The sequence below is a fragment of the Cornus florida genome, unplaced genomic scaffold (assembly GCF_030987335.1).
Source record: "Cornus florida cultivar Cherokee Brave unplaced genomic scaffold, ASM3098733v1 CherokeeBrave_3.0.0_Hap2_Chr04, whole genome shotgun sequence".
Taxonomy (NCBI): Eukaryota; Viridiplantae; Streptophyta; class Magnoliopsida; order Cornales; family Cornaceae; genus Cornus; species Cornus florida.
The window spans coordinates 105,132,392-105,158,954 of record NW_026775574.1 but is presented as its reverse complement, the minus strand read 5'-3'; the positions used below and the strand labels follow the sequence as shown (position 1 = coordinate 105,158,954).

Below are 26,563 nucleotides of genomic sequence, written 5' to 3'. Positions count from 1 at the left end.
ACACATAACCACATAAGCACCAAAAAATAATAAAATAAATACTGAAAATAATAAAATAAACAATAAATTCTGATTATATCCCTTTCAAAACTAGGGGTATTACAGCCAAAGCCTGGCTCTTGATACCTCGCAGTGCATAGTATGTAATATCGAACTCCGAGATGGCCAGGAGCCATCGCTACGCCTTTCCAGAGATGATGGGTTTGGAGAGAAAGTGTTTATACGAGTCACATCATGTGATCAAATGGACGGGGTGGGCCATGAAATAATGTCTGAATTTTTGTGCAGTAAAGACAAGCGCTAGACAGTGGCATTCAATGGCCGAGTAGCGAGTTTCAGCCTCTCGAACAAGTCGACTGAGATAATAAATTGGGCGTTCTTGCCCTACTACTACTTGCGGGATGAGAGCGCCAACAGACTTGTCCGTCGAGGTGAGGTAAAGCAGCAGTGGCTGCTCCTTGACTGGTGGGTGCATTATAGTCGAGGAGCTAAGGATGGCTTTGATCTTCTCGAAGTCTGCTTGATGCGTTGCTGTCCATACAAATTTGGCGCTACCCAAAGATCAGTGAGCTGAAAGGGTGAGAGACTTCCGCAAGTGCCGGTATGAACTGACGCAAATATGAAACTTTGCCCAAAAAACTCTTGAATTACTTGAAAGAGCAAGGGCGGGGCATGTCTTCAATTGCGCGAGCTTTAGTAGGGTCTAGGTCGATCCCCTGACGATGCACTGAGAAACCCAGAAAGTTGCCTCGATTTCATTCATGCGTAGGTCGTACATGCGGCATCTTTCGAATACTTGACGTAGATCTTGAAGGCGATCTTCCCGTTATTTGGACTTGACCACTAAGTCATCGACATAATCCTCTATTGTGTGATACAACATATCATGAAAAATAGCAGTCATGGCTCTTTGATATGTGGCACCGGCATTCTTCAACCCGAAAGGCATGACCGTGTAGTGGAAGTTGCCAAGTGGTGTTCGAAATGTAATTTTGTAAGTATCCTCTTCGGCCATCCGTATCTGATTGTAGCCACTGTAACCATCCATAAAGGAAAACAGCGAATACCCGACCGTTGAATCGACTAGTGTGTCAATGATTTGGAGAGGGAAATCATTCTTGTGGCATGCTTTGTTGAGATCACGAAAGTCAACACAAATGCATATTTGCCCATTCTTCTTCTCATAGGAACGATATTTGCCAGCCATGTAGGGTGCAGGATTGGTTTGATGAAACCCGCGAGGAGTAAGTTTTCGACCTCTGCTTTGAATAGTAGCTCGAGCTTTGGACGATAAACTCGAGGCGCTTGCTTGACGGGGCACGAGCCTGGGATGTTACTGAGATAGTGTGTTATGAGCTGAGGGTTTAAGCCTGGCATCTCATTATAAGTCCAAGCAAAGATGTCTGAAAACTCCTTCAAGAGGCAGATGAGGATGTAACGCAACGATGAGTCCAATTGCGAAGAGATAAAAGTCGTCCGTGGCTTTCGTCCAACAGGTGCGAGATTAACTTCCTTAAGATCTAGCGATTGCAGTGACTCTGCGTCCGTAAGTATGGGTTCGTTAACAGGGCTCACCGAAGCTAAGCCCGTACACCGTCATAGACAGTAGACATATCGCCCATCTAGCAGCCAAACCCGTTTACATTCCCGAGGAATAATGACCTTTGTGCTGCGATGGGGAACATATGGTTGTGAAGGGTAAAATATTCCTTGTTGTACCTCTTCCCACTTGGGTAGCGGAGTACGAATGATACGCGTCTCCTCTTCTTTATCCTCATCGTCTAACTCATCAAAGAAGAAGGCCTCAGTAAAGTGCGGCTCGAGCTTGGTAAAGGGTTTATCTGAGCATGGGACGTGATGACTTTGTTGCCCAAAATACCTTTGAAACATTGGTGGTAGGTCGAGGCCACTATGCCGAAACGGTGCATCCATGCTTGTCCGAGGAGTACATTGTAAGAAGTATCGGCCTTAATGACATGAAGCTTGGTGGGAGCGCAAAATCTGCAGACTGCTAGATCGACATTTACATAACCGAGGGTCTAGTGGGATTTATTGCCGAAACCATAAACTTCGATGACCTCCTTGACAAGGCAATCTTGGGGCAAACCGGCTTTCTGAAAAGTTGCCCATGACATAATGTTAATGGAGGATCCATTATCTAGAAAAGCGCGCCAGAACTCCCTACCGTTGTCCTTCGCAGTGACATAGAGAGGACGATTTTGATGAGTAGACACCCTTTTGTCAAATTCGAAAAAGGAAATAGTCAAAGGGGCATGTTAGGAGGTGCGCTGACTTAGCGAAGCGACTGTGCAGAATTCTTTTTCACTGTGTTGTGCTTGAGTCTTTGGCTGCATGGGATTGGTTTCTTCTAGCTCATCATAATACGTGACCACAGCCACACCGCGATGGCGGGGATAAGGATTGTGTAATACCCCTAGTTTTCAAAAGGATAAAATGGGAATTTAATTTTGATTTTTATTGCATTTTTATTTAATTATGTGACTTATGTGCTTTGGTTTCTTAATTGATTAATGGTGAATTTATTTTATTATTTGCTTAATTGATTAAGGGTGTATTTATTTTAGTTTAATGGTTTAATTGAATTTATTTTAATTTAATTGTTATTTGATTAGTGATGTTTTAATTGATGTGTATTTGGTAGCTTATATTTGGTAGATTATATTTGGTAACTTATATAATTTATTTGTGTCGTAGGGTTTTATTGTTTTATGTAATTGTGATCGCCGACTTGTATTTTTATTTGAGGTTTAGAATTAGGGTTTCGTGGAAGCCTATATATATACACTGTATAATCTAGAGGGATACTGGGAGAGCCAATTAGGCTTTCAGCTATGGACTGAAGGTGTACCACGGAGGAAGGAAGAGGTTGACTGTGAGATGAAACAGGAGCAGTAGGAGGGTTGCTAGTAGTCGTCAGTTCGTCGGAGAACTTAGAGACGGCGTTGAAAGGTTTCAAAACGAAACTTAAAGGCAAGTTTCATTCTATCTCCTTCCTGTAAACTTGTGTTCTGTGCATTCTATATAGTCTCCAAGAAGTTAATTAAACTTTAAAACGGAATTTTGATTCATGTTAACAGACTTTAAACTGTTCGTATGTTTAGTTGAACTGAAATTGTGTTTCTTGCATAAACTGTTTTGTTCGGTTTTAAATTTTTGTCAAGCAATGCTTGTTGATATTTGAGAAGTCTTTAGAATGGTTGGGACTTAATTGAACCCTAAGAACTTTAAGAAAAACACTCTGGAGTAGAGGGTTGAACTTCGCCGGAAGCGAAGAAGACAAACAGATGAAGCCTAAACTGTTTCGATTATGGTTAATGTTTTTGTCAATTAATTCATATTAGAATTGGAGAAGTTTCTAGGATTTTTAGGACTTAAATTGAACCTTAAAAATCTTTAACAAAAGTAGGACAGAGGACTGAAACTTTGCAGGAAACGAAGAAAGCAAACAGAGGAAGCGGAGAAGGAAAAACGGAGGCTTGGTGAGTAGAGGCGGCTCCACCCTTCAATGGAGCCAATGGAGGGGGCTCCATTGAAGTGGAGCTGGCACCATAAGGTGTTAAGGTGGCTCCAAGGTGGGTGGAGCCGGCTCAACCTAAAATTGGAGCCGGCTCTACCTTTTGTAATTGCCCATAATTTGTTTTCGAGTAATTTTCTGAGTCCAGGGGCTTAAATGGAATTTCTGAAAAATGTTGTGGGGTTTTAAATGTTTAAAATTAACTTGTTAAAGCCTTAAAATAGTTGGTTTATGCTAGGGTGCTAATCCTAAGGGGCATCGTGAAACAGAAACAAATAATAGGCATATTGTCAAAGAAAGAAGGAGAAGGTGTAAATTGCTAGTTTGTTTTAGCAACTTAAATGGACTGGTGTTAAATTATTTCTGGGATGTTATATAAATGATATATATAATTTAATGAAGGCCAGAAAGGTTGATTTAGGATGTGGTTATAGACATCATGAACTTTAGGTACTAAATTGCGTGCTGTCAGGAGTTGAGGAAGTTTCCCTCGCTGGTTGTGTTTTAACCAATTTAAATGGATTAGTATAAAATACTGTTGGGATTTCATATAATGTGCAATTTAGACTTCTGAGTATCATTATACCATGCACAGGTTTTATTATTGGGGATTAAATGGACGTCATAGGATTTGAAGATTGATTTACATGCCGTCAAAAATTGAGAAGGTTTTAAATGCTAGTATTCGTTTTATCAATGTGAATGAACCAGTATGAAAGAATTGGTTGGGAATTCTAGTATACTGTTGCTCGGTTTATAATTCTGATAATCATTATATCATGCTATGGATGTTAATTGCTGAACTGTTATAATTTATGTTCTGTCAATTATATGGAATTGGACGGTTTAAATTGTTTATTATTATTTTAACAATTTAAAAAAAGGATCTATGATTATAATCATATACTGGATGCATGATAGGATCTTATCTATATCTGATTTCTATTATGTTGGTTTCTGGATATACTTGATTTTCATTTGAGTGTGCATCATTTATGGATTATATGCATTATATGCACCGGTATGGGACGGTGGCATATGGAGGGACGGATTAGATCAAAACGTTAATTCCTACCCATTCATACATACGAAATGGATTAACTAAAACAGTTAAATCCTACATGGATGCATGTCCTGTCAACTAAAGCAGTTGAACGACATAACGGATGGTTGCTTTATTTTTCTGTACTAGGAAGGATAAGGATTTAATTAAAACATTTAAATCCTAGTTATATGTCGTGTCTTGGTGACGAACAGTTGACCGACACAACATTGGTTTTGGATGGAATATATATATATATATATATATATATTGGTGAATATTTGTATAATCTATTTTGTGTCTTCTTCTCTCCTATTTACTTTGATTGTTTGTTCTGTTTAAATCATTCTGTTTATTGGTTCTTAAATTGTTGTACTCTTATTCCTTCCTATAAGTCCAGATCCAAACAATAAGACCCGAGCCAAACAGTAAGACCCAAGAGAGGCCTGAGCGGGATGGCATGAGCGGATGAGTGCGTGGATATGAATTAGATACCACTTTGAGAGAATCATGACAATGGTATGTTTTATCCAGTCAACCAACCACAGATAGTTTGAGATAAGTAACCATGAATAGGTTATTCAGGTCTTCCTCTTCAATGAGTTCTAGATCCAGAACCAGCCTACCCCCTATTCCAAACATAGTTAATGAAGAAGAATACCAAGTTGAAGATATTAGTTTAGATTTTAGTGATTGGAGTATTCCTCGTATTCTAACCAGAGAAATCTACAAAACTAGTTTCTTCAAGTCAACCTTTCTTAGTGACTACATAGTTAAAACAGTAGAATAAATCTACTCATTGTCCAAAGAACATGAAAGATGTCAGTTACTAACTAGTAAAGCAATTAAGAAACACAAAGATCGTGGTTCCAATTTTATTCACATAGGATTAGTCCAAGTAGCTATTAATCCATTTTGTGGTATTGGTCTCAGTGCCTCAGTACTTTTAGCTCTTCGTGATGCTAGATTCCTAAAATATGATGATAGTCTCTTAGGAATAGTTGAAACCAGTCTCTGTAATGGTCCAGTTCATTTTAATTGCTACCCTGATCTAACCCTCAGCCTCACTGATCCTTATTTATTAAAAGCCTTAACCCTTAATATTAAAACTTCTAGTTACAAAATGCTCCCTGGTTCACAACCTCTAGGTCTTATCTACCACATCTATTATAAGACACGAGGAACTAATCTCAATATTAAGGCCATAAAAAAGGATGCTAAGGGCCATACTCTATTAATTGAAAGTAGCTCTGCTGATGCTAATATTCAACTCAAGAAAACTATTGCTTGGAAGGATATTTCTTTACCAATGAGTGGTTTCTTGAGAATGAAAATCATCCATTAAAAATACAAAATGATATCTGCAGTCTTGATAGAGTCCAGGAATATATTGACAGAACAGTTATAAAAAGCTTTGATGAACAACGACTTCTGACCCGTTTCCGTCATTCTACTTCCTCCAGACTAGATCATGACAAAGAGAGTAACTCAGTCCCTCCTCTTGAAAGAAAAAATTCAAGACTTAATCCCCAGTTCAAAGGTCTTAAGTTAAAAGGCATTCACATTGAAGAACAAATTAGTCATCCTTGTTATGAACAGACTCCTCCAGCCAAGTCTCAATCTGCACCTAATTCACCTACACCTTCAAATTTCATTGGTAACATCAACCCAGTTGATCCCTCGTTAAACATCATTAGTAAACCTTTTAAATATAATCTCCCCAAGTTACATGATGAATATTCCTCTCAGCAAAACAAAGAAAAAAGAAAAAAAATTCGAAAAAATCATACTGAGAAGGAACAACAAAGAATCCTCCGTCATTGGCAAAGATTTATGACAGACCACCAGCTAGAAATCAAAATTTTTGATTATCTAGAAAACTGTTATAATCAAGTCAATGTGTTAACTAAAGTCAAATGGAAAAAATCAGATAAATCAGTAATTTCCTCTTCCCATCCCCCTCTAGACTCTGTAGTTCTAGATCATATGGGAACAGAAATTCCTGCCTCCCCTTTAAAAGTTACCACCACAGTCACTGATAATGACACAAGAAAAATAATTGAACAAAACAATTTTACCAATCAATATTTGCATACTATTGGGACTCAACTTGATAAGATTGAGCTTTCCCTCACTCTGTCTTCTATTCCTCCTGTCCCTTCCACCCCACTTGAGTCACTAATTATTTCTATGCCTACACAGCGAAAAGGCCTTCCTAAAGCCCTTCCTGATCCTTCTGTCATTCTCCAGATTGAGACTCTTCTCAAAACCATGGAAAAAGGCAAAGCCGTTAAAGAAGATAAAAAACTCACTGTCATCAATAATACTGATGATTCTGATAGTCTTTCTTCTACCTCCAGTTACCCCTCTGATATTCAACAAATTGAACATGCTTTTTCTAATCTCGAATTAAATCGATTAGTTAATAAACGTGTTAATCCGACTAGTCTTACCAAAAATTGGTACCCTAGACCGACACCTCCTGACCTTCAATATGAAGAAAGAAATATTCAAAATCAATTTTCTGTTTCCTCTGATAAACTCTATGAATGGAATATTGATGGTTTATCAGAACAGGAAATTCTTAATAAACTCAGTCATATTTCCATGGTGGCTAATAATTATGTTACCACACATAATCTTAGTCAACCCGAAATAGTTGATCTTCTTGCCTCGAGATTTTCAGGGATGTTAAAATCTTGGTGGGAAAAACATCTAACTGAAGATTCTCGAACAGGAATCAAAAGTGTTATTCAAAAAGATAATGATGGTCTTCCTATTTTTGATGAAGCCTTAGGACGAGCCATCCCTGATGGAGTCAATACCCTTGTTTACACCATAGTAAACCATTTTATAGGAACTCCTAGTAACATCACCTCTAGAATACATGACCAGCTCACCAATCTCTCTTGTCCAACCATGAGTGATTTCAGGTGGTATAAAGATGTATTCTTGTCCAGAGTTATGCTAAGAGATGACAGTAACAAACCATTTTGAAAAGAAAAATTCATTAATGGTTTACCCAACCTTTTTGCTCATAAGATTTGAGATACTCTTAGTAAAGCAACAGGTAACATTGATTATGATAATCTCACATATGGCAATATCATCAGCTTAATCCAAAAGGAAGGATTAAGGATGTGTATTGACATAAAAATTAGTAATCAGTTACAGGATGATAGGAAAAGAGCTAAGTATGAAATGGGAACCTTTTGTGAACAATATGGTCTTCCACCCATAGGTCTCTCCAGACAAAACCCCAAATCACAAAAGAAGAACTACAAAGGTCACCGTAGAAATTACAAAACTAGGAAACCAATCTTTCCAAATAATGAATTATATTCTCAAAAGCCTAAACCTAAAAAGAAATTTAGGAAAAAGGATTTTAAGACAAAGAATACCCCTGCCACAAATGATAAATGCCACAAATGTGGTCGTCAAGGTCACTTTGCAAAAGACTGTTATGCAAAAACCAAAATCAATCAGTTACAAATCCCTAGTGAAATTAAAGAATCCATTTACCAAATTCTCCAATTAAAAGACACTGATGATAGCAGTAGTAATCCAGCAGTTGGTTCCTCTTCCCAGTCATCTGATGATTCTTCTAGTTCTCCCAATATTACCCTAGGATGTAAAGATAGCTGCTGCAATCCTAGTAAGTCACTTAATGTTCTTACAAAAAATGATGAACAAGAACATTTACTCATTGATCTAATCAGTAAGGTAGATGACCCTGAGTTAAAAACCTTATATCTTAAAAAACTTAAGGTATTATTAGGTAACTCAGAACCTGAAGCCCCAACAATTAGTAAGCCCAATTTTAGTCTATATAAAACTTTAGAAAGGTTTAATAACAAACCTAAAGAAGTCACTATCCAAGATTTGGAAACAAAAATTAACATAATAAAAACTAAGATTAAAAATCTTAAGACAGATCACCAAGTTACCAAAAATGATATTCAAGAATTAAAGCAAAATCCTGCTTTTTCTTTTATCGGAAAAGAATCTTCTGAATCCTCTGATGAAGAAACTTCTACTCATTCAACGGAATTAAAACATTCAAACCCCTTTGGTTCTGAATCCTCTAATAAACTCCAAACTTTAAATCACATTTCATTCCAGAAATGGTATACTAAAGTTACCCTTATCATCAACAAAGATTTCAAGCTTGAAGTCGTTGCTTTGGTTGATACAGGAGCTGATCTTAATTGCATTCAGGAAGGTCTTGTACCAACTAAATACTACGAAAAAACCTCTGAAAGGCTAAGCTCAGCTAATGGTAGTAAAATGGATATAAAATACAAGCTTTCTAAAGCTCATATTTGCCAAAACAATGTATGTTTTAAGACATCATTTGTCTTGGTCAAAAATATAACTGATAAGCTCATATTAGGTGTTCCATTCATCTACCTCCTCTATCCATTCACCACTGATAATGAAGGTTTAGTCACTCGACCTTTTGGACACAAGGTTCAATTTAAATTCCTTAGTCCTCCTTCCCGAAATGAATTAAAATCAGTAATTGATTCTTCTGTGTCTAAATCAATCAATCTACTTCAAAGTAAAACTCAACAGTTGAGTTTTTTGAAGGAAGAAGTTAATTACAAGAGAATTGATACTCAGTTAACTGAACCAATTCTCCAAACAAAAATTCAAGATTTTGAACAACAAATTAAAAATACAGTTTGTTCTGATCTACCCACTGCTTTTTGGCACAGAAAAAGATATTTTGTGAAGTTACCATATATTAAAGGATTCAAAAGAAGGCAAATTCCTACTAAAGCCAGACCAATTCAAATGAGTCCTGAAGTCATGGAATTTTGCAAAAACGAAATTAATGATCTTCTACATAAGAAGATTATTAAGAAAAGCAAGTCACCTTGGTCATGTCCAGCTTTTTATGTTCAAAAAACTCTGAACTAGAAAGAGGTGTTCTCCGTCTAGTCATCAATTACAAACCCCTAAATAAGGTCTTATAGTGGATTATGTATCCTATTCCCAATAAAAAAGATCTTATTAGTTGCCTTAGTCAAGTAGTAATTTTCTCCAAATTTGATATGAAGTCAGGATTTTGGCAAATTCGTCTCCGAAGGAAAGATAGATACAAAACTGCATTCACTACTCCATTTGGTCATTATGAATGGAAAGTAATGCCTTTCGACTTAAAAAATGCTCCTAGTGAATTTCAAAATATCATGAATGATATTCTCAATCCTTATAGTCACTTTTCTATTGTTTATATTGATGATGTTCTTATCTATTCTAAGTCAATTGATGAATACTGGAAACATTTGAAATCATTTCTAGCGATAATTCAAAAGAATGGTCTTGTTGTTTCTGCTACAAAAATTAAGTTATTCCAAACCAACATCAAGTTTCTTGGTTACCATATCTATCAAGGTCAAATTCGTCCCATTGATAGGTCTCTTCAATTTACTGATAAAGTCCCAGATCAAATTCTAGAGAAATCACAGTTACAGCGACTCTTAGGGTCTTTAAATTACATTGCTGATTTTTACAAAGATCTTCGCAAGCAATGTAAACCCCTATTTGATCGACTTCAGAGTAACCCCCCTCCATGGACTTCTGTCCATACTGATATCGTCAAATCTATTAAGCGTTATGTCAAGTCTTTGCCTTGTCTTGGCATTCTAACTAATGATTCTTTTAAAATAATTGAAACCGATACCTCTGACATTGGTTATGGTGGCATCCTCAAGCAACGCGTCAGTCCAAATGCACTTGAACAATTAGTTCGTTTCCATTCTGGTGTTTGGACAAAAGCACAAAGTAACTATAGTACTATTAAGAAAGAAATTTTATCTATTGTTTTATTTATTAGTAAATTTCAAGATGATATTTTGAATCAAAAGTTTTTACTCCGAGTTGATTGTCAAAGTGCAAAATATGTTTTAGAAAAAGATGTTGAAAATATTGCTTCTAAACAAATTTTTGCCCGGTGGCAAGCTATATTAAGTATATTCGATTTTGATATAGAATATATCAAAGGAAGTAACAATTCTATTCCAGATTTTCTTACCAGAGAATTCTTACAGAAATCTGATGGCGGACCGATAACCTCCCCAGAGGCCCAATTAGTTAAACCATTTGATATTTGCCCAAGCAAAGCCCCAGTCACCAGATCACAATCCCAGTTACAACAGTCCTCTGCTCTAGTTGTCACTAACAGGTTTCAACCACTTACTTCTCAGTTACCCTCTTTCAAGTCCGCTCTAGTTGATCCTGCACCTGATCCTTTCCAAGATGATACTAGACACCCCCACCAGTCACCTATGCCAAGAAATACTACCAAATCACCAAGTAACTATATTGAAAAACCAGTTTAACCCTTATTTTACATTGAGCCCTCTCTTAGTCACATACAGGACCCCATTGAACTAGCCCGGTCCTATTTTCCTCCTAATATTCATTACCTTTCCAGTCAACCCTTCAAGTCATTCCAATTTTACAAAAATATTCTGTATTCCACAAAGTTCATCCGTATTAACAAAATTTTTGATAAAATTGATAAGACAAAGGTTCTCTACCATTCTCTCTATATATAAAAAATCATGTCCTTAGATGAATGGGATAGTCACCCTGCTTTGTGCAAACCATTACCCAATCATGATTATGTCTTTAATTACCATGATTACATAAATGCCTGGTTCATCATCCCGCTTCACCAAAATGAGTCATTCACTCATTCCTGGTTTCTCAATTTTGATAACCAATTCAATTATAAGTCTCACATCCCTACCTGGTTCATAAAATGGTGGTCTCAGTACGGCTCCATTCCAAAAATCTTGCCCCTAACTCTTGCCAACCAAATCAAATATTTCCACACTGTTTACAAAGTTAGTAAACACAACTCTCAGTTCCCTATCCTCTTTCTGTTCTCCTGCAAATACAAAGTTCCTTGGATTTTCAAATGGCAATATGATATCCAAGGCACTCTAGTTATCCGTCATCACTATGTTAAATGGTGGGACGCATTCCAAATTGACAGAATCATTGATTACGTTGAGGGAGAATTTCCCCAGCCCCAGTAGTTCTCCACACCAGTCACAGCACCAGTCACAGCAGTTTTACAACCACAACCAGTTACTCGACCGAAACAAACCTCTTCTGCCGCCACCTCTAAGTCAAAGAAATCTCCCAAGTCGGAGATTGAAGAGCTCAAGAAACTAGCTGTTTCCTTAACTGATCGCCTCCAAGAGTTATCACAAGAAAAGGAATAAGCTGATGATGCATCTTCTGAAGCTGAGTCTAGTCACCCAGTTCACTTATATGATGACCCTGTATTCCAGGATAGTCAAGACCCATACCAAAATGATCCATTTTGATAAAACTTGGATTGACTCAAAGTCACTATTTCTACAGTAACAGGACAAAGTCACTATTTCCACAGTAACTATCGGCAGAATCACTATTTCAACAGTGCTCCCGACAAAACACTATTCATCTACAGTAACCGTCAGCATAAATGACGGGAACAGTAACTCACTATTCACCAACAGTTACAGGCAGTCTGAAAAGTCAAAAGTTACTTTTTAAAAGCAGGGAATCACGCCTCAGATGTCTCCAGCCTCGCCTATAAATGCAGTGGTCAGTCCCATTGTAATTTAGGCTACTCTTCCAGACTTTGAGAGAGAGTATTCAGGCTTCCCTATCCAGTTCCGATTGTAATATTCAGTTCTTGTTTATTTACCCTTTCTGAGTGTAATACTTCACCAATATGTTGTATTCTTCAGACCTCTATCAGTTACATTAATTTGTAAGTTTATTTCAGTAACCTTTTGTTGTAATTACTTTCTGATTTTAATATCAGTTTAACATTTAGTTATTTATCTTGTTATATATCTTGGTCGGTTATATACCGCCTTAATTAATTTACTCTGTTATATATATACTTGGTCGGTTATACACCGCCTTATTTAATTTAATGTTTACTTTGTTTTAAGTTATTATGCGCTTCCCCTTTTGGTATCAGATTTTCTTACCAGAGAATTCTTGCAAAAATTTGATGGCGAACCGACAGCCTCCCCAGAGGCCCCAATTAGTTATATATATATATACCGTGATATGAGCTTGAGTCTTAGGATCATGGTTAGGGTGCATATATCGCAAAAGATGAGTAACTAGATATAGCTGATGTTCCCTGCTAGGTCTAGGGCACATGCACACCGTAATGTGTGAGTTACATGTTACCTTTTATTCAGGCTGAACTACACTATAGGCTAGTGAGCGTCCTATAGTGTGTATCTATATCTATATGGACTATTTTTAGTTATTGCTGAGCTATCTAGCATATATCTGCGTATCGGGTTTATGTATGGATTGTAGTAGGATGGAACTTGCATGTGGGCCTAACCCACTTTTATTTTTCAAGTGTTCGTCAGTACCAAGCTTAGAGCTTGATCGTGATGAAGCAGATACAGTCACTCACTCTTCTGACTACATAGGATTTCCTTTCTTATTTTAGTTTTGGATTTTGGTTCTGTAATATTTGTTCATTTGGAATTATTAGGGGTCCACTGGATGGATTCCCGAGTTGTACAGATTGGAAGATGAAATTATATAAATTTATAATGCTTTTGGAGGATTTTCGCATTTAGAATTCTTTTCAGATTTAATATTTATTTCTTTATTTCTCTTTTATTATTCTGTGTTCGTATATATATTTTAATTGTTTAGTATCCCTCGGATCTGTGCTGGAATTTGATCACCCATGGCTCTAGAATCGAGGGGTATACAGATTGCACCGCACATCCTTTGGTGCAGTCAACTCGAGATCACCACCCTCAAGCCGCTGCTGAAAAATTTGCCTTAGAGTTCTACAGGTGCTCGTTGGATGTGTGGTAGCTTGATAGAAGATGCACAAATTTGGACTGGTGTGATCTTGCCCAGTTGGCTCTTTGTGAGGAACAGGTAGCACGACCACACCATGTTTGACCCATTGTTCAAGGGTGCTAGCAACTTCTTCCATACATACTGGGAATGGGGGAGGATCATTAGCTCGCTCAGCACGAGATCCATTAACTCTGGCATCTGTTTTGCAGTGCTTCTTTGCTCTGTCATTGCGAGGAGCAGCCAGCGTGTCTTTGCGAGTGACCTGTCCAGGGATCTCTGCTTAGGGAGGTGCAAGGTCCTTGCAAATGTTTCGTATAGCTGTGGTGAGGTCGCTGAAGCTATTAAGTCCCAAGTTGACCAAGTGTATCCTGTAAGTCTTAGTCATGCCCTGTATGCAAATATCAACCAGATCCCTTTCGTTGTTATCCTCAAAGCATTCCCTCGCACGGGCTTGGAAACGAGAGATAAACTTAAGGGGCTCCTCTTGAGGCTCTTGTGTTTCTTTGGTTAGTGAGAGGGTGGTGACCCTCTCGATGGCTTGGCCAAACTTGTCATGGAACTTTTGGGAGAGTTGTTGCCAAGTGGTAATCGAGTCTGGCTCAAGGCTTCGAAACCATCTGTATGCGAGCCTGTGAGGGACTTGGAGAATTTCTGAAGGCGCAGGATCTCGTCGTGGCTATGCTGGCCCAGAGATTCTATGAATCTCTGTAAGTGTTCATCGGTATCCCCTTTGACACTGTTGTACTTGGGAAATTTTGGGATGATGTACCCCTGTGGGTACGGAGTCTGAGCCAGACTTTTTGGGTACGGAGGCTCCGTACATAGTACTAACGCGCGTGCGGCGGATGGGGCATGCTTCATGAAGAAATCACGTAGCATGGATTCAGTGACATACTCCGGGAAAGGGTTTGCTGAAGGAACAACTTGAACCGGGGTGGGCTTTGGGGCTGCCTGGGCCTGCGACGGTGGATACCACAGTGGTGGCGCATGAGTGGATGAATTGCCTGGCTGGTCGTGCTCAAGCAGGGCTACCCTGGCAGGAGAAGCGGTTCTGGCCCATGTACTTTCCATAATCAGGGCCTCCAGTTTGTCAAGGCGGTCGTTAAGGTCACGGTTGGACTGCAAGAACTCCTCATGAACGAAAGGGGCTGCTGAGCTCTCCAACATTGTGATGTGTGGTGCATGAACATTGGAAACACCTGACAGGGCCTGAGACTGGAGGGGAGAGTCACCACCTCCTCCAATAGAGGGCTCTGAATGGTGAGTTGGCATATCCTGTGATTCCATCTGCTTGTACTGATATCCCCAATGAAGTCGCCAAAATGTAGGGGTTCTTTTTTAATCAAGTAATGAACAATAATATAATGGTGATATCAGAAATACAAATACAAAGGAAAGACAGGGGAGATGCTCAGGAGAAGAAGACCAACTATTAAGACAAAGATGGTGGTAGGGCAAATATAAAATATCTTATGACAGCATCTTCTTCCGGGGTTGGTTATTCCTTTATAGGACAGTACTATTTATAGATCCGGATTCCATTGGTTATTATCCAATGGTCCTTTCTGTGCATGGTTCCTCACATGCATTACTCCCAATCTTGATTACGTGAGTAATCCTGGAGATTTAGGAGTTTGCTCAGTCTAATCCTTTCTTCGAGCCTTGTCCTATATTGCCATGTCACTTCTCCCTTAATCAGGGGCATTAAATGTTGCTTGGCCGTCGGTTGGTCAAGCCTGACACAGCAGTAAATGTGATTTTAAGGTTTTCTGTCATGACATGTATAATCCCATCATCTTGTTAATCGGGCCTTGCTGAGAGCGAAGGCATTTCTTGACTTCTCATCCACCAATCTAAGATCCTTCTAAGTTTCCCAAACATAGATTCCCTATAGCCGCGAAGACCCTACCTTCGTCTCATGCTATACGCAATCCTCTGATGGCGAGCCCCCTAGGACTCCAGTTCTTCAAAGTGATATCGTCTGGCGTAACACCAAGACTCGAGGTATTCGAGAGTTGGTCTCTCGAGACTTGATGGGCCTGGTATAGTGCCAGGGTTTAGGATGCTCGAGGATTGGTGTAATACCCCTAATTTTAAAAGGATAGTCCTGGCATTTATTTAATTGTTTAATCTTTTATTTAATTGTTTAATTGCGTGTTATTCTATTAATTGGTTATTTTAATTATGTGTTTCTTCCAGGGTTATTTAAATTTGATTTTGTTTTAATTAATTGATTAAATTGTTTTGTTTTCTTTTATTAAATTATTTTAAATTAAATTGTTTTATGATGTTTTATTTGACTTAATTGATAACTGGTTTTATTTAATTAAATTGGTTTAAATTAGGATTGTGTTTTCTGTATATTCACGTATTAGCCGACATAGGTTATAACTTAGGTTATTCTTGGGCTGACTATGTGTTGCATTAGGGCTCAAATTATACAAGGATTAGGGTTGGATTACTATGCCTATATATATGACCTTATGTGGGTTTAGAGTTTGAGAAAAAATACATAAAACTCTATTCCCGTATACAGTGATATAGAGAGTTGTGAGAGCAGAGAAACAGAGAGGGAACTTGAGTATTATACAGAGAGGTTCAAGGAAGGTTGGATGGGGTGTTTTCTGGGTTGAACCAAGAGCGTCGGAGGAGTAGGACGGTAGTCGACGACGTTGACGGACAATTCAGAGACGGAGGTTTAGAGTTTCAAAGTCTAAAACTCAAGGCAAGTCTCTGTTCCACTCTATCTCTTTAATCTGTGTTCTGTACATGCTTAGAAAGACTCCAGGGATTAAACCAACATTAAAATGGATTAAATAAATGTTAAAATTTATCTTGAATGCATGTTTAAACTATAATAAATTTCGTGAACCAAACTGGTGCAAGTTCTTAAAGTTTCTGTGTTTTGTTGCGTGCCGTTCTTGAGTTTAAGCTTGGTTTAATTGGGATTATTGTTGCATGTTGGGGGCTTTCAAATAAATCTGGGACATTAAATAAACACCAGAACAGGAGTTTAAAATACTATAGAGGCTCTGGACTTCACCGGAGGCGAAGAAAACGAACAGGTTAGGGGATGCGGCTCTCAAAAGAGGAGAGCCGGCTCACCAAAAGGGTAGAGCCGGCTCCGCATGAAGTGGAGGCGGCTCCACTAAGGGGGGAGCTGGCTCCAACATTCTTGAGGCGGCTTCAATCCCTTTTCTTGAGGTTTTGCGTGGTTCTGGGTCCGATTTGGCCTGTAGGAAGGTTTCTGGGTTGGTTCAGGGAATGTGGATGATCTGTATAATTATTCCAGAGATGTATAAATTGTTGGGAAGCATGTTAATGATATAATGTTGAAGCATGCACAAAGATAAGGTTCAACACTAAACCTGTTTGGGAAACAGTGGATGAAAGGATTGAAATTAGTATATTGTTCTTACTATTTTCTGAAACAATTGGGGTTCTTTGTCTAAATTAAAGACATTAAACATGTCTTAACTGTGTACAAGTATATAGTTATTTATCCGGAAACATAAATCTATTTGGCTGGAATTAATTGATGATTACCTTTTCCGTTGATTGCATTAATTATAGTTCTGTTTGGAGGAATTAAATGTGCAGTTTTATTTCATGTATTTAAATGACTAGAACTGGGATTCGAAAGTTGTTATTGGATGCATAATTTAGTTATACACATGTTAAACTGTAATTATGCAAATTTTGGAGTATGGTTGATTAGTATCTGATACTGTTTTCATCAACTGTGTTATCTGGATGAGTTAAATGTACAGTCTTTTCATTTATATCAAGAACTGTAATGGGATATCTAAATGTTATATTGGATGCATATATTGGTTGTGTACATGCTAAACTATATTTATGTTTATTCTGGGATGTTGGTTAATAAGTAATTATACTGTGTTATTAACTACGGAAACTGGAGGATGGTATACGCCGGTATGGGACGGTGTCATACTAGGTACGGATTAGTTCAGACACTAAGCCCTACCTAAATTTGGATTCAGGTATGGATTAATCATAAAGATTAAATCCATCACCAACATATGTCATATCAATTGTGAATTGAATGATCCACTATGGTTTCAGGATGGATTTGTTATACATATATCAGACCACTACACAGATGGATGGTATTATGTATTAGGAGGAGTACGGACTTTATATATATATTATATGGTGCCGTGGTATGAGCTTAAGTCTCATGAGCATGGTTAGGGCGCGTATATCGCCTAGGATGGATAACTGGACATAGGTGTTGCTCCCTGGTAGGTCTAGGTACTCATGCCCACCCTAGGGTGCGTATTCGCATGTTACCTTCTATTCAGGCTGAGACAAACCTACTGGACTAGCGAGCGTCCTATAGTGTGTACTATATACATATATAGACTACTCTAGATATTGTTGAGTCTTCCTAGGATGTATCTGCGTATCGGATTACTGTTTGGATTGTAGTAGATCAGGACTTGCATGTGGGCCTGACCCACTTCTTTATTTTTCAGGTGCTCGTCAGTTCCAGGGTTAGAGTTTGGACGTGCAGAGCAGATACAGCTAATCACTCCTCCGATTATGTAGGAATTTTCTCTATGTTAGCTTTGGATTTTATTTTTATTATTTCAGTATCGTTTGGAGAATTTAAATAAGGGGTCCAATGGATGGATTCTCGAGTTGTGAACTTATGGAGTTTTGGATTATCAGGTTTTAAGTATTTAATTATAAATGATTGTATTTCTAGATTCTTTCAGCTTATTATTATTTTTATTTCGTATTTCATCTTGTATTCTGTGTTCGGTTACATATTAATTGTTTGACATCCCTTGGGTTTGGGCCTGGGCTTGATCAACCCATGTCTCAGATCCGAGGGGTATCACAATTGGCTCCTCAAGGCTTAATGGGCCTAGAGCAATACCAGGGCTTTGGGTGCTCAAAGTTTGATCTCTCGAGGCTTGTTGGGCCTGATGCCAGGGCTTAGAGTGCTCGAAGTTTGATCTTTCGAGGCTTGATGGGCCTGGAGCGATGCCAAGGCTTAGGGTAATCGAAGTTTGATTTTTTAAGGCTTGATGGGCCTGGAGCGATACCAGGACTTAGGGTGCTCGAAGTTTGATCTTTCAAGACTTGATGGGCCTGGAACGATTCCAGGGCTTAAGGTGCTCGAAGTTTGATCTTTCGAGGTTTAATGAGCCTGGAGCGATGCCAGGGCTTAGGGTGCTCGAAGTTTGATCTTTCAAGGCTTGATGGGTCTGGAACAATGCCAGGGCTTGAGTTGCTCGAAGTTTGATCTTTCGAGACTTTTGACTTTTTAAATTGCCACGGAGGATTTGGCTAGGGTCGAATTGACTTGTCAACATGCCATGTCAGCTTCTAATAAGTGACCCCCACAACCATCTCATCCACTTAAGAAGTGCAGCCAGGGTAATCCTTTTACTTATTAAAGTCAAGCCCGTATCCAGACCTTTCTTAGGAATATGGATGAGCAATCTTGTTTATGATTAGGTTCGCGGTTCAAGCATATAATAGAATTAGGAGATCAGAAGTGGAATCCGCAGCACAAGAAAGAAAATAATGGCACAGAAAATGTCTATATATATAATTTGTAAATTTACAACTTTTTAGGGCTATTTTAGTCTTTTAATTTAATTATTTAAGCTAAAATGTTTGTTTGACAAATTCAAAGGGTTATTAAGTCATATTAAATCGTGTCAGAATTGTTCAACTAACGGTTAGGAGCAAAAGTTTACGATGTGACTAATAATTATTTTTGAAAGATGTTTGATTATTTTTTAAAAATGTTTGAGGGTGATATTTGGCCAAACTTAAGGAGGAGTCAGTGAAATTAACCCTTAATTTTTTTATTATGGAATGTTTAAAACATCCAAAGTATATTAGTATTTTTTATTTTTTTATTTTTTGGAAAGTTGAAAATATGGTAGATTTGGATAAATTATACATGAGTAGATCATTTATCGTTTATTATTTTGATTTCTTCTAAAACCTTATGTGGATTGTCGAAAAGTGTCTTTGAATGTGAAAGTCAATAATATTCTTGTAATAATATATTATATTACATTTTATACAAAATAAGGGTAAAATTGTCCTTTTATAAAAAATTGATCTACTAAATCTTAAGGAGAACTGTCTATACATATGTAATTTGTCCAAATCTCAAAGGAGTGGCCTACCACTTTTCACACTAGTATTATACAATTTTTTATTTTTTATTTTTTTTCCTCTTCTCAATATGGTATGAAATGTCATTTATTTCTTACTTAAATTTACAATTTATTCCTTAAATCTTAAATCTATTATTTATATAGAGTGATAACACTCGCACTGAAACAAATGGCCTATTTCTGTAACTGAATTTATTTTTTATTAATGTATACTTCAAAAGACATTTGGGAATACACAAATTTTTAGAAAAAAAATTTCTTAAATTTTCAGCATATTTCTCATCATTACGTATTCCCAAAACCTCCATATAAGAATCACCATAAGCTCCGGCTGACCACTTTAACAACCAAATCAAGCCCTGAACTCAAGCTGGTAGTGGGGACTTTTGGCCTTTGGGGCGGTGGCTTCTTGTTTTACTAGGTGCTATAGACTACTCCGGTGGTTATGTAATTCATTTTTTTTTATTTTTTTATTTTTATTTTTTTTTCAGAGAATAGCTTGTTTTAAGCAGCATACTCGTCCATAACTATATACTTTATATGAAAAATTATTGATTTTTAAATAAAGTCACTTGAAATAATTGAATTGAATATGTAGATATATTTCAAGCAGGTTGGTTCCGGATTGACGAAAGGGAAGAATGTGTTGCTCACGGCAGATTTCAAAGGTGGAGATCCATACGATTCATACAGTGCCAATATCGACCCCTCCATTGTTGTCCTCACATATGCTTAAACATCAAGAAGTTGTCAGTGAATTCATAAATATAATGAAATAGAAAGATCAAAGAGCTGGAAGAACAGCAATTTTCAATAACAGTGTCCCCATATTTTGAAAGGGTAGTTTTGTCTAAAAATATTTGTGCCTTTGATTCCTTCTTAACTTATAGAAATACCAACACAAATAGTAATTTTTTCGACAACTGGAGTCCCATATAAATTCTGCCAAAATAATCAGCCAAATTCATCATTGGAAATATTATTTTCCATTTATATATTCACTAAAAGAATACTTACTAAGCATTTTTAGCGAGGATAATGACTTAAATTACTAGTTGTGTTAAATGCTTATAAAAATTTAATAAGAATCACTAATTTTTATTAAATTATATTATAAAAAATAGGGTATTCTATAGAACCAGGATGATTCAACAAAAACCTTAAACTAAGTTTAAGGATTCCTTAAGGAGAGGTTGATAAAAATTCAAAATATTACCAACGGGTGAATGGCCCAGTGACATGAAGTCCTTACTTAAAAGTAAAGAATTCAAACTTTTAAAGAGACATGGGTATGTGAGTATCGATTATAAAATATATATATATATATATATATATATATATATATATATAATATTAATAACTGATTTATGTTATGCTAATACGGGTCCAAATTTATTAGAGTACCACTTCTACTTTTTAAGTATTTCAATCATTAGTGTGTAAAATAATAAAATTAATTGGAGTAATGGAGAAAGTCATGTTTCTCTTTTCTTTTCTTTTCTTTTTTAAGTGTTCAAATTAATATTCCCTCAATTATAAAAAAAAAGTTCCTTTTTGAAAATTTTAGTATTTTTTTTTAATAATAAATAAATTATCAAATCTATATTCATTTACTTATTATAAGTTAGATAAGAGAATATTAAATTGGTAATGTTATATAAAAAAAGGAATACTTTGACTTTTTATAATTAGAACATTTATTTACTTTTTATCATTTTCTTTATCTAATTTTTTATACACACGGTGGAAACTGCTGTTACCAGAAATATCACAGAAAGGAAAAGAAAATCCACTCGCCCCGGTGGTGGGACCTAGATGGGTTGTACACCCTCGGATCAACATACACGTGTCAATCTTCATTAACACCCTACACACGGTATAAAGCAGACGAGAATCAACTTTGTCCAATACTAGTTTCCAAACAGCTACTAATACCATGTATGTAGCAATCAAGTATCAATCACAGTAAACCGTACGCGTCCATACTCGAATAAAATAGTACTAAATACTAAACCAAACACGCCCCTCCGACACCCGACACTTCCGCTGTCCACATCTCTCAGCTAGATCTCAGATCCAACGGCCCACATTGACTCAATCCTCCGACCCCACACGGGTCCACACACCCCCCTCTATCTACTTTTCCTCTCTTTTATTCCTTTTTCATTACAAAACTGGAATTCAACCTCAGGAAAAAATCTAGAGAGAGAAACAACTAGAAAGTAGAGAGAGAAAGCAGCCGACCTGAAGTCCTCCTCAGCTCCAACCAAATGCTCTGCGGATCAACTCAGATCTAGTTTCTCGTTTCCGTTTCCGTCCTCTTCCTCTCCATTTCCACATCTGTCTCCCCCTCTCTCTCTTCCACTTCCCGCGCAAACAAACCATAGATCACGGAAGAATCTAGAGAGAAAGTAGCGGAGGTCAAGTCTGAGCTCGAATGCTGCTATACGGATCAGCTTTAATGTAATTTGTAGTCTCCGTTTCTCTCCCACATCATCTCTCTCTTCCTTCCTCTTTCCGCGCAAACGAGACATCGCAGAGAACTTTAGAGAGACAAAGTAGTCGTCGGTGAAGTCTCAGCTCGATATGCTATAAGATCAGCTCAGAGCTTCAGATCTGCTATATAATTTGTGAAGTCTTCACAGATTTGACTTGGTTTTAAACAGATCGGAGCTTCCTCTTCGACGCAGATCTATAAATTAATTGCGGATTTAACGGTGCAGAATTCAATCTTTTTACTTTCTATTTCCGGATTAATTCCTGTTCAATTAATGAAAATTGTTTGTTTAAACAGTGATTATTAATTTATTAGCATCAAAGATCAATAATATAGTTTAATCTGTTGATGTTTTTGTGATATCTGTAGAGTACTGTCGGCGACAATGGCTCCGAGTACGATTCGCAAAGCAATTGGAGTGGTGAAGGATCAGACGAGCATCGGAATAGCGAAGGTCGCGAGCAATATGGCTCCGGAGCTCGAAGTCGCGATCGTGAAGGCGACTAGCCACGACGACGATCCGGCGGACGAGAAGTATGCAAGGGAGATCTTGCAGATGACTTCGTATTCGCGAGGGTATGTGAGTGCTTGCGTCGCTTTGGTGTCGAGGCGGTTGGGGAAAACCAGGGATTGGATCGTTGCATTGAAGACCTTGATGCTAGTTCACAGGCTGTTATCCGACGGCGACTTCATTTTTCAGCAGGAGATCATGTACGCCACGCGGAGGGGGACGAGGCTGCTGAACATGTCGGATTTTCGCGACGAGGCTCACTCGAATTCGTGGGACCATTCGGCTTTCGTGAGGACTTATGCTCTGTATTTGGATCAGAGGTTGGAGTTGATGTTATATGAGAGAAAACAGAATGGTGGTGGTAGTGTCGGTGGTGGTGGTGGTGGAGAAATTGAGAGGTATGGATCAAGAGAGGAACGGTGGAAGTCACCGCCAAATCGGGGTTATGACTATGACTACAATGAGTTCAGGGATGAACCAGGGTATGGAAATAATGGGATGAGACGTTCGAGGTCATCCGGGGACGTGAGGGAGTCTTCGATGCCGGGAAGAGAGGAGAAGAGGGAAGTGACCCCATTGAGAGATATGAAGCCCGAGAGGATGTTCGGAAAGATGGCTCATTTGCAGAGGCTTCTGGATAGGTTCTTGGCGTGTAAGCCCACGGGGATGGCCAAGAATAGCAGGATGGTGTTGGTTGCGTTGTACCCTGTTGCGAAAGAGAGTTTTAAGCTATATGCTGACATATGCGAGGTGTTGGCTGTGTTGCTTGATCGATTTTTTGACATGGAGTATTCAGATTGTGTCAAGGCATTGGAAGCATATGCAAGTGCGGCTAAGCAGATTGATGAGCTTATAGCCTTTTATAATTGGTGCAAGGACACTGGTGTTGCAAGGTCATCAGAGTACCCGGAAGTGCAGAGGATTACGAGTAAGTTGTTGGAGACATTGGAGGAGTTTGTGCGGGATAGGGCAAAGGCGACAAAGAGTCCGGAGAGGAGGGTGGAGGCTCAGCCGGTAGCTCAAGAGGAGCCTGTACCTGATATGAATGAAATAAAGGCGTTGCCAGCCCCGGAGAATTACACTCCGCCACCACCAGCACCTGAGCCGGAGCTTCCTACGCCTCCAAAGAAGCAAGAGGCGGGGGACTTGGTGGATTTGAGGGATGAAGCGGTAACTGCAGATGATCAGGGGAATAGGTTTGCCTTGGCATTGTTTGCAGGGCCGGCAGAGAACAACAAAAATGGATCATGGGAAGCATTCCCCTCAAATGGAGAGCCTGCAGTAACCTCTGCTTGGCAAAACCCGGCAGCTGAAAGTGGTAAAGCTGATTGGGAATTGGCCTTAGTGGAGTCCGCAAGTCATCTTTCGAATCAAAAGGCCGCATTGGGTGGTGGGCTTGATCCATTGCTGTTGAATGGCATGTATGATCAGGGAACAGTAAGGCAACATGTGAGCACCGCTCAATTGAGTGGTGGAAGTGCCAGTAGTGTTGCATTGCCTGGGGCAGGGAAGAGCACAACGCCTGTGTTGGCACTCCCGGCCCCTGATGGAACAGTCCAGACGGTTGGAGGAGACCCTTTTGCTGCATCATTGTGCATTCCACCGCCATCGTATGTACAAATGTCTGATATGGAAAAGAAACAACAGTTTCTTGTGCAGGAGCAGATGGTATGGCAACAGTATGCTAATACTGGTATGCAAGGCCAATCTAGTTTAACCAAGATCAGTGGTGGCGGATACTATGCTCCAGGTGTTCAGCCTGTGATGCCTTATGGAATGCCGCCAGTCAATGGAATGGGACTACCACCGGCCGGGTACTACCATACTCCTTACTGATTTTGCTACTTATCTCAGTATTTGTATACATGACTCCTCCTTGTTTCTTTTTTTATGTTCTCTTTCTAGTGCGTTTTTTTTGTTTCCGATGTAAGTTGATGTGAACTTATTCCTGAAATTTGTGCACAACAAAGGGGAAAGAGGTAGACTGAACTGAAGAGATATGTGATGGTGGGTACTTGGATTTTGGGTGCTTTATTATCCAATTATGATGTCTCTCTCTGTTTGTAATATTTGAATTTTCTTGGCATCTTTAATATTTTTATGTGAAGCATGTTGTTTGAACATGAAATTAACCAATTCAATTTATCAGTGTTAAATATGAAGTTATGAACTATGTGGTTGATTGTACGGACCATGTTCGCTCATGGCCATGCCCTTTTGCTTTTATTATCAGAAGTTACTAAGGTCTTAATCTTTGTATTGTGTTAATGCATATGACTTTTACATTGTTCTTGTGGAATTAATTCCTCACTCAAAACTTGTTAAACAAAGAGATTTCTAGAGTAAATTGATAATATGATTGGCCTTCATCAGGGATTCGGCACAGCTATTACAGGATGCTGCCAGAACATTATTCTCTTTTATAGATATTCTAGTAACATTTTGTTTCCGTTCAAATTCTAGGTATGAGGGAAGAGCGGGAGGGAGGACATTAGGTAAGAAAAGGAGGAAGGATTGATTGTTTGCTAGGAGGGAAAAAGGAGAAAGGAAAGAATCAAGAAGGAAAAAGTGATTCCCTCCCTCCCATCAGGGTATACCACATTCTATTTCCCAAAAGCGAGAGTGATTGACAGAAAGGGCTAACCTCATTTCTCTTTCATTTTCCCTTTAAGCATAATTAGGTACAATAGGGAAATTATGTAACAACCCTTTTCTTCCTTCATCCATCTCTTTCCTGCTTCAGCCAATTAATGATAGACCCCTTGTTTCCTCTAAGAATTCCGTTTCCATCTGCCTTACCTTTCCATACTTATATTTTCCCGGCCCTCGTTTTGACGATGTGCCACGACCATATTCAACCTGGTAGATGGACTGTATTTGTATTTGGACAAGTACTTCAATCTGGATAAAAGTTGATTTTAGCCACATAAAAGATGTGTATATTCCAAGGATTGAAATCAGTACTGTGGAATACAGACATGGCTAAAGCCAAATTGAGGAGAAAATATAAGAACATTGGTGATGACAGACCAATTGAGCTGAACTTGGTGGTGGTTGGATTAGATGGCTTGGTTGTGAATAGAAAAACCACTAGCAAACAATAAAAGAATAATCCAATGAAGATCAAATGATTTGAAGAGAACAAGACAGCCACTGAAAACGACCTTATGTTGACATATCGAGATATTATGATAAATCCTAGAATTTAGTTTTTGTTTGGTTGCTAATTATATGGTGGTTCACCAAATCATGCGTTTGTTAGTCTCTTAGAGATCCAATGAACCAGCCAGAACAGAAACTCTGCACCCACTTTAGAGACGCACCAATTTGTTGGATGTGACGGGGACATCACTGAGTCCTGGAGTCTGAATTGACCTTCAAGACATTCTTTATATATTTATATATACATAGATAGTTTCAAATTTATTTTTAACATATGTTTATGTATTCATGAGTGGAGCGATCCGGCTTCCGAACATGGGTCAAGCATTAGCATAGTGTTTTTGAGCTCGTCAACATCTCCGATGGAGCCCTAGCTGAGTTAAACAATGAATGAGCCAAGGCCGAGCAGCCTTGAGTGTGGTGCAGCTAGGTTTCATTAACAATCCTAGCTAAGACGTGTTTGGCATTGTTTTTTATAATTGTTTTACTTTTATTGAAAATGATATGAAAAATATGTTTGGTTTTGTAAAACATTTTATATGGAGTAACTATTTTTGAAAATTTTCTTTGGAATATTCCATTTTCAGGAAATTTAAGTAAGAAGTACATTTCCGTTTCCACGCATTTAAAACTCGATGTTGCTATAATGAAGATGATCCTATTGTTATTTGGGCGAATATGTTAAAAATGAAATTAGAAAATAAAAACAAATGAACCAAACAAACCGTTAGGAACACACAGTAAATTTAGTAGGATCGAGTGGCGCAAACCAAAATGTTATCTTGGAAGGCATAAA

The 26,563-nt window shown here is 38.2% G+C and overlaps 1 protein-coding gene across 1 annotated transcript; it reads left to right on the top strand.

Moving 5' to 3' along the window:
• The first annotated feature begins 21,758 nt into the window (after window positions 1-21,758).
• On the top strand, window positions 21,759-24,733 carry LOC132304481 (probable clathrin assembly protein At4g32285). The gene is made up of 2 exons (XM_059802172.1): window positions 21,759-22,314; window positions 22,464-24,733. The coding sequence occupies exon 2, from the start codon at window positions 22,480-22,482 to the stop codon at window positions 24,439-24,441; it is 1,962 nt and encodes a 653-aa protein (XP_059658155.1). The 5' UTR covers window positions 21,759-22,314; window positions 22,464-22,479; the 3' UTR covers window positions 24,442-24,733.
• Window positions 24,734-26,563: the final 1,830 nt, after the last annotated feature.

Coding starts and splice junctions, on each gene's coding strand:
- LOC132304481 (XM_059802172.1), top strand. CDS start 22,480: ATGGCTCCGAGTACGATTCGCAAAGCAATTGGAGTGGTGAAGGATCAG.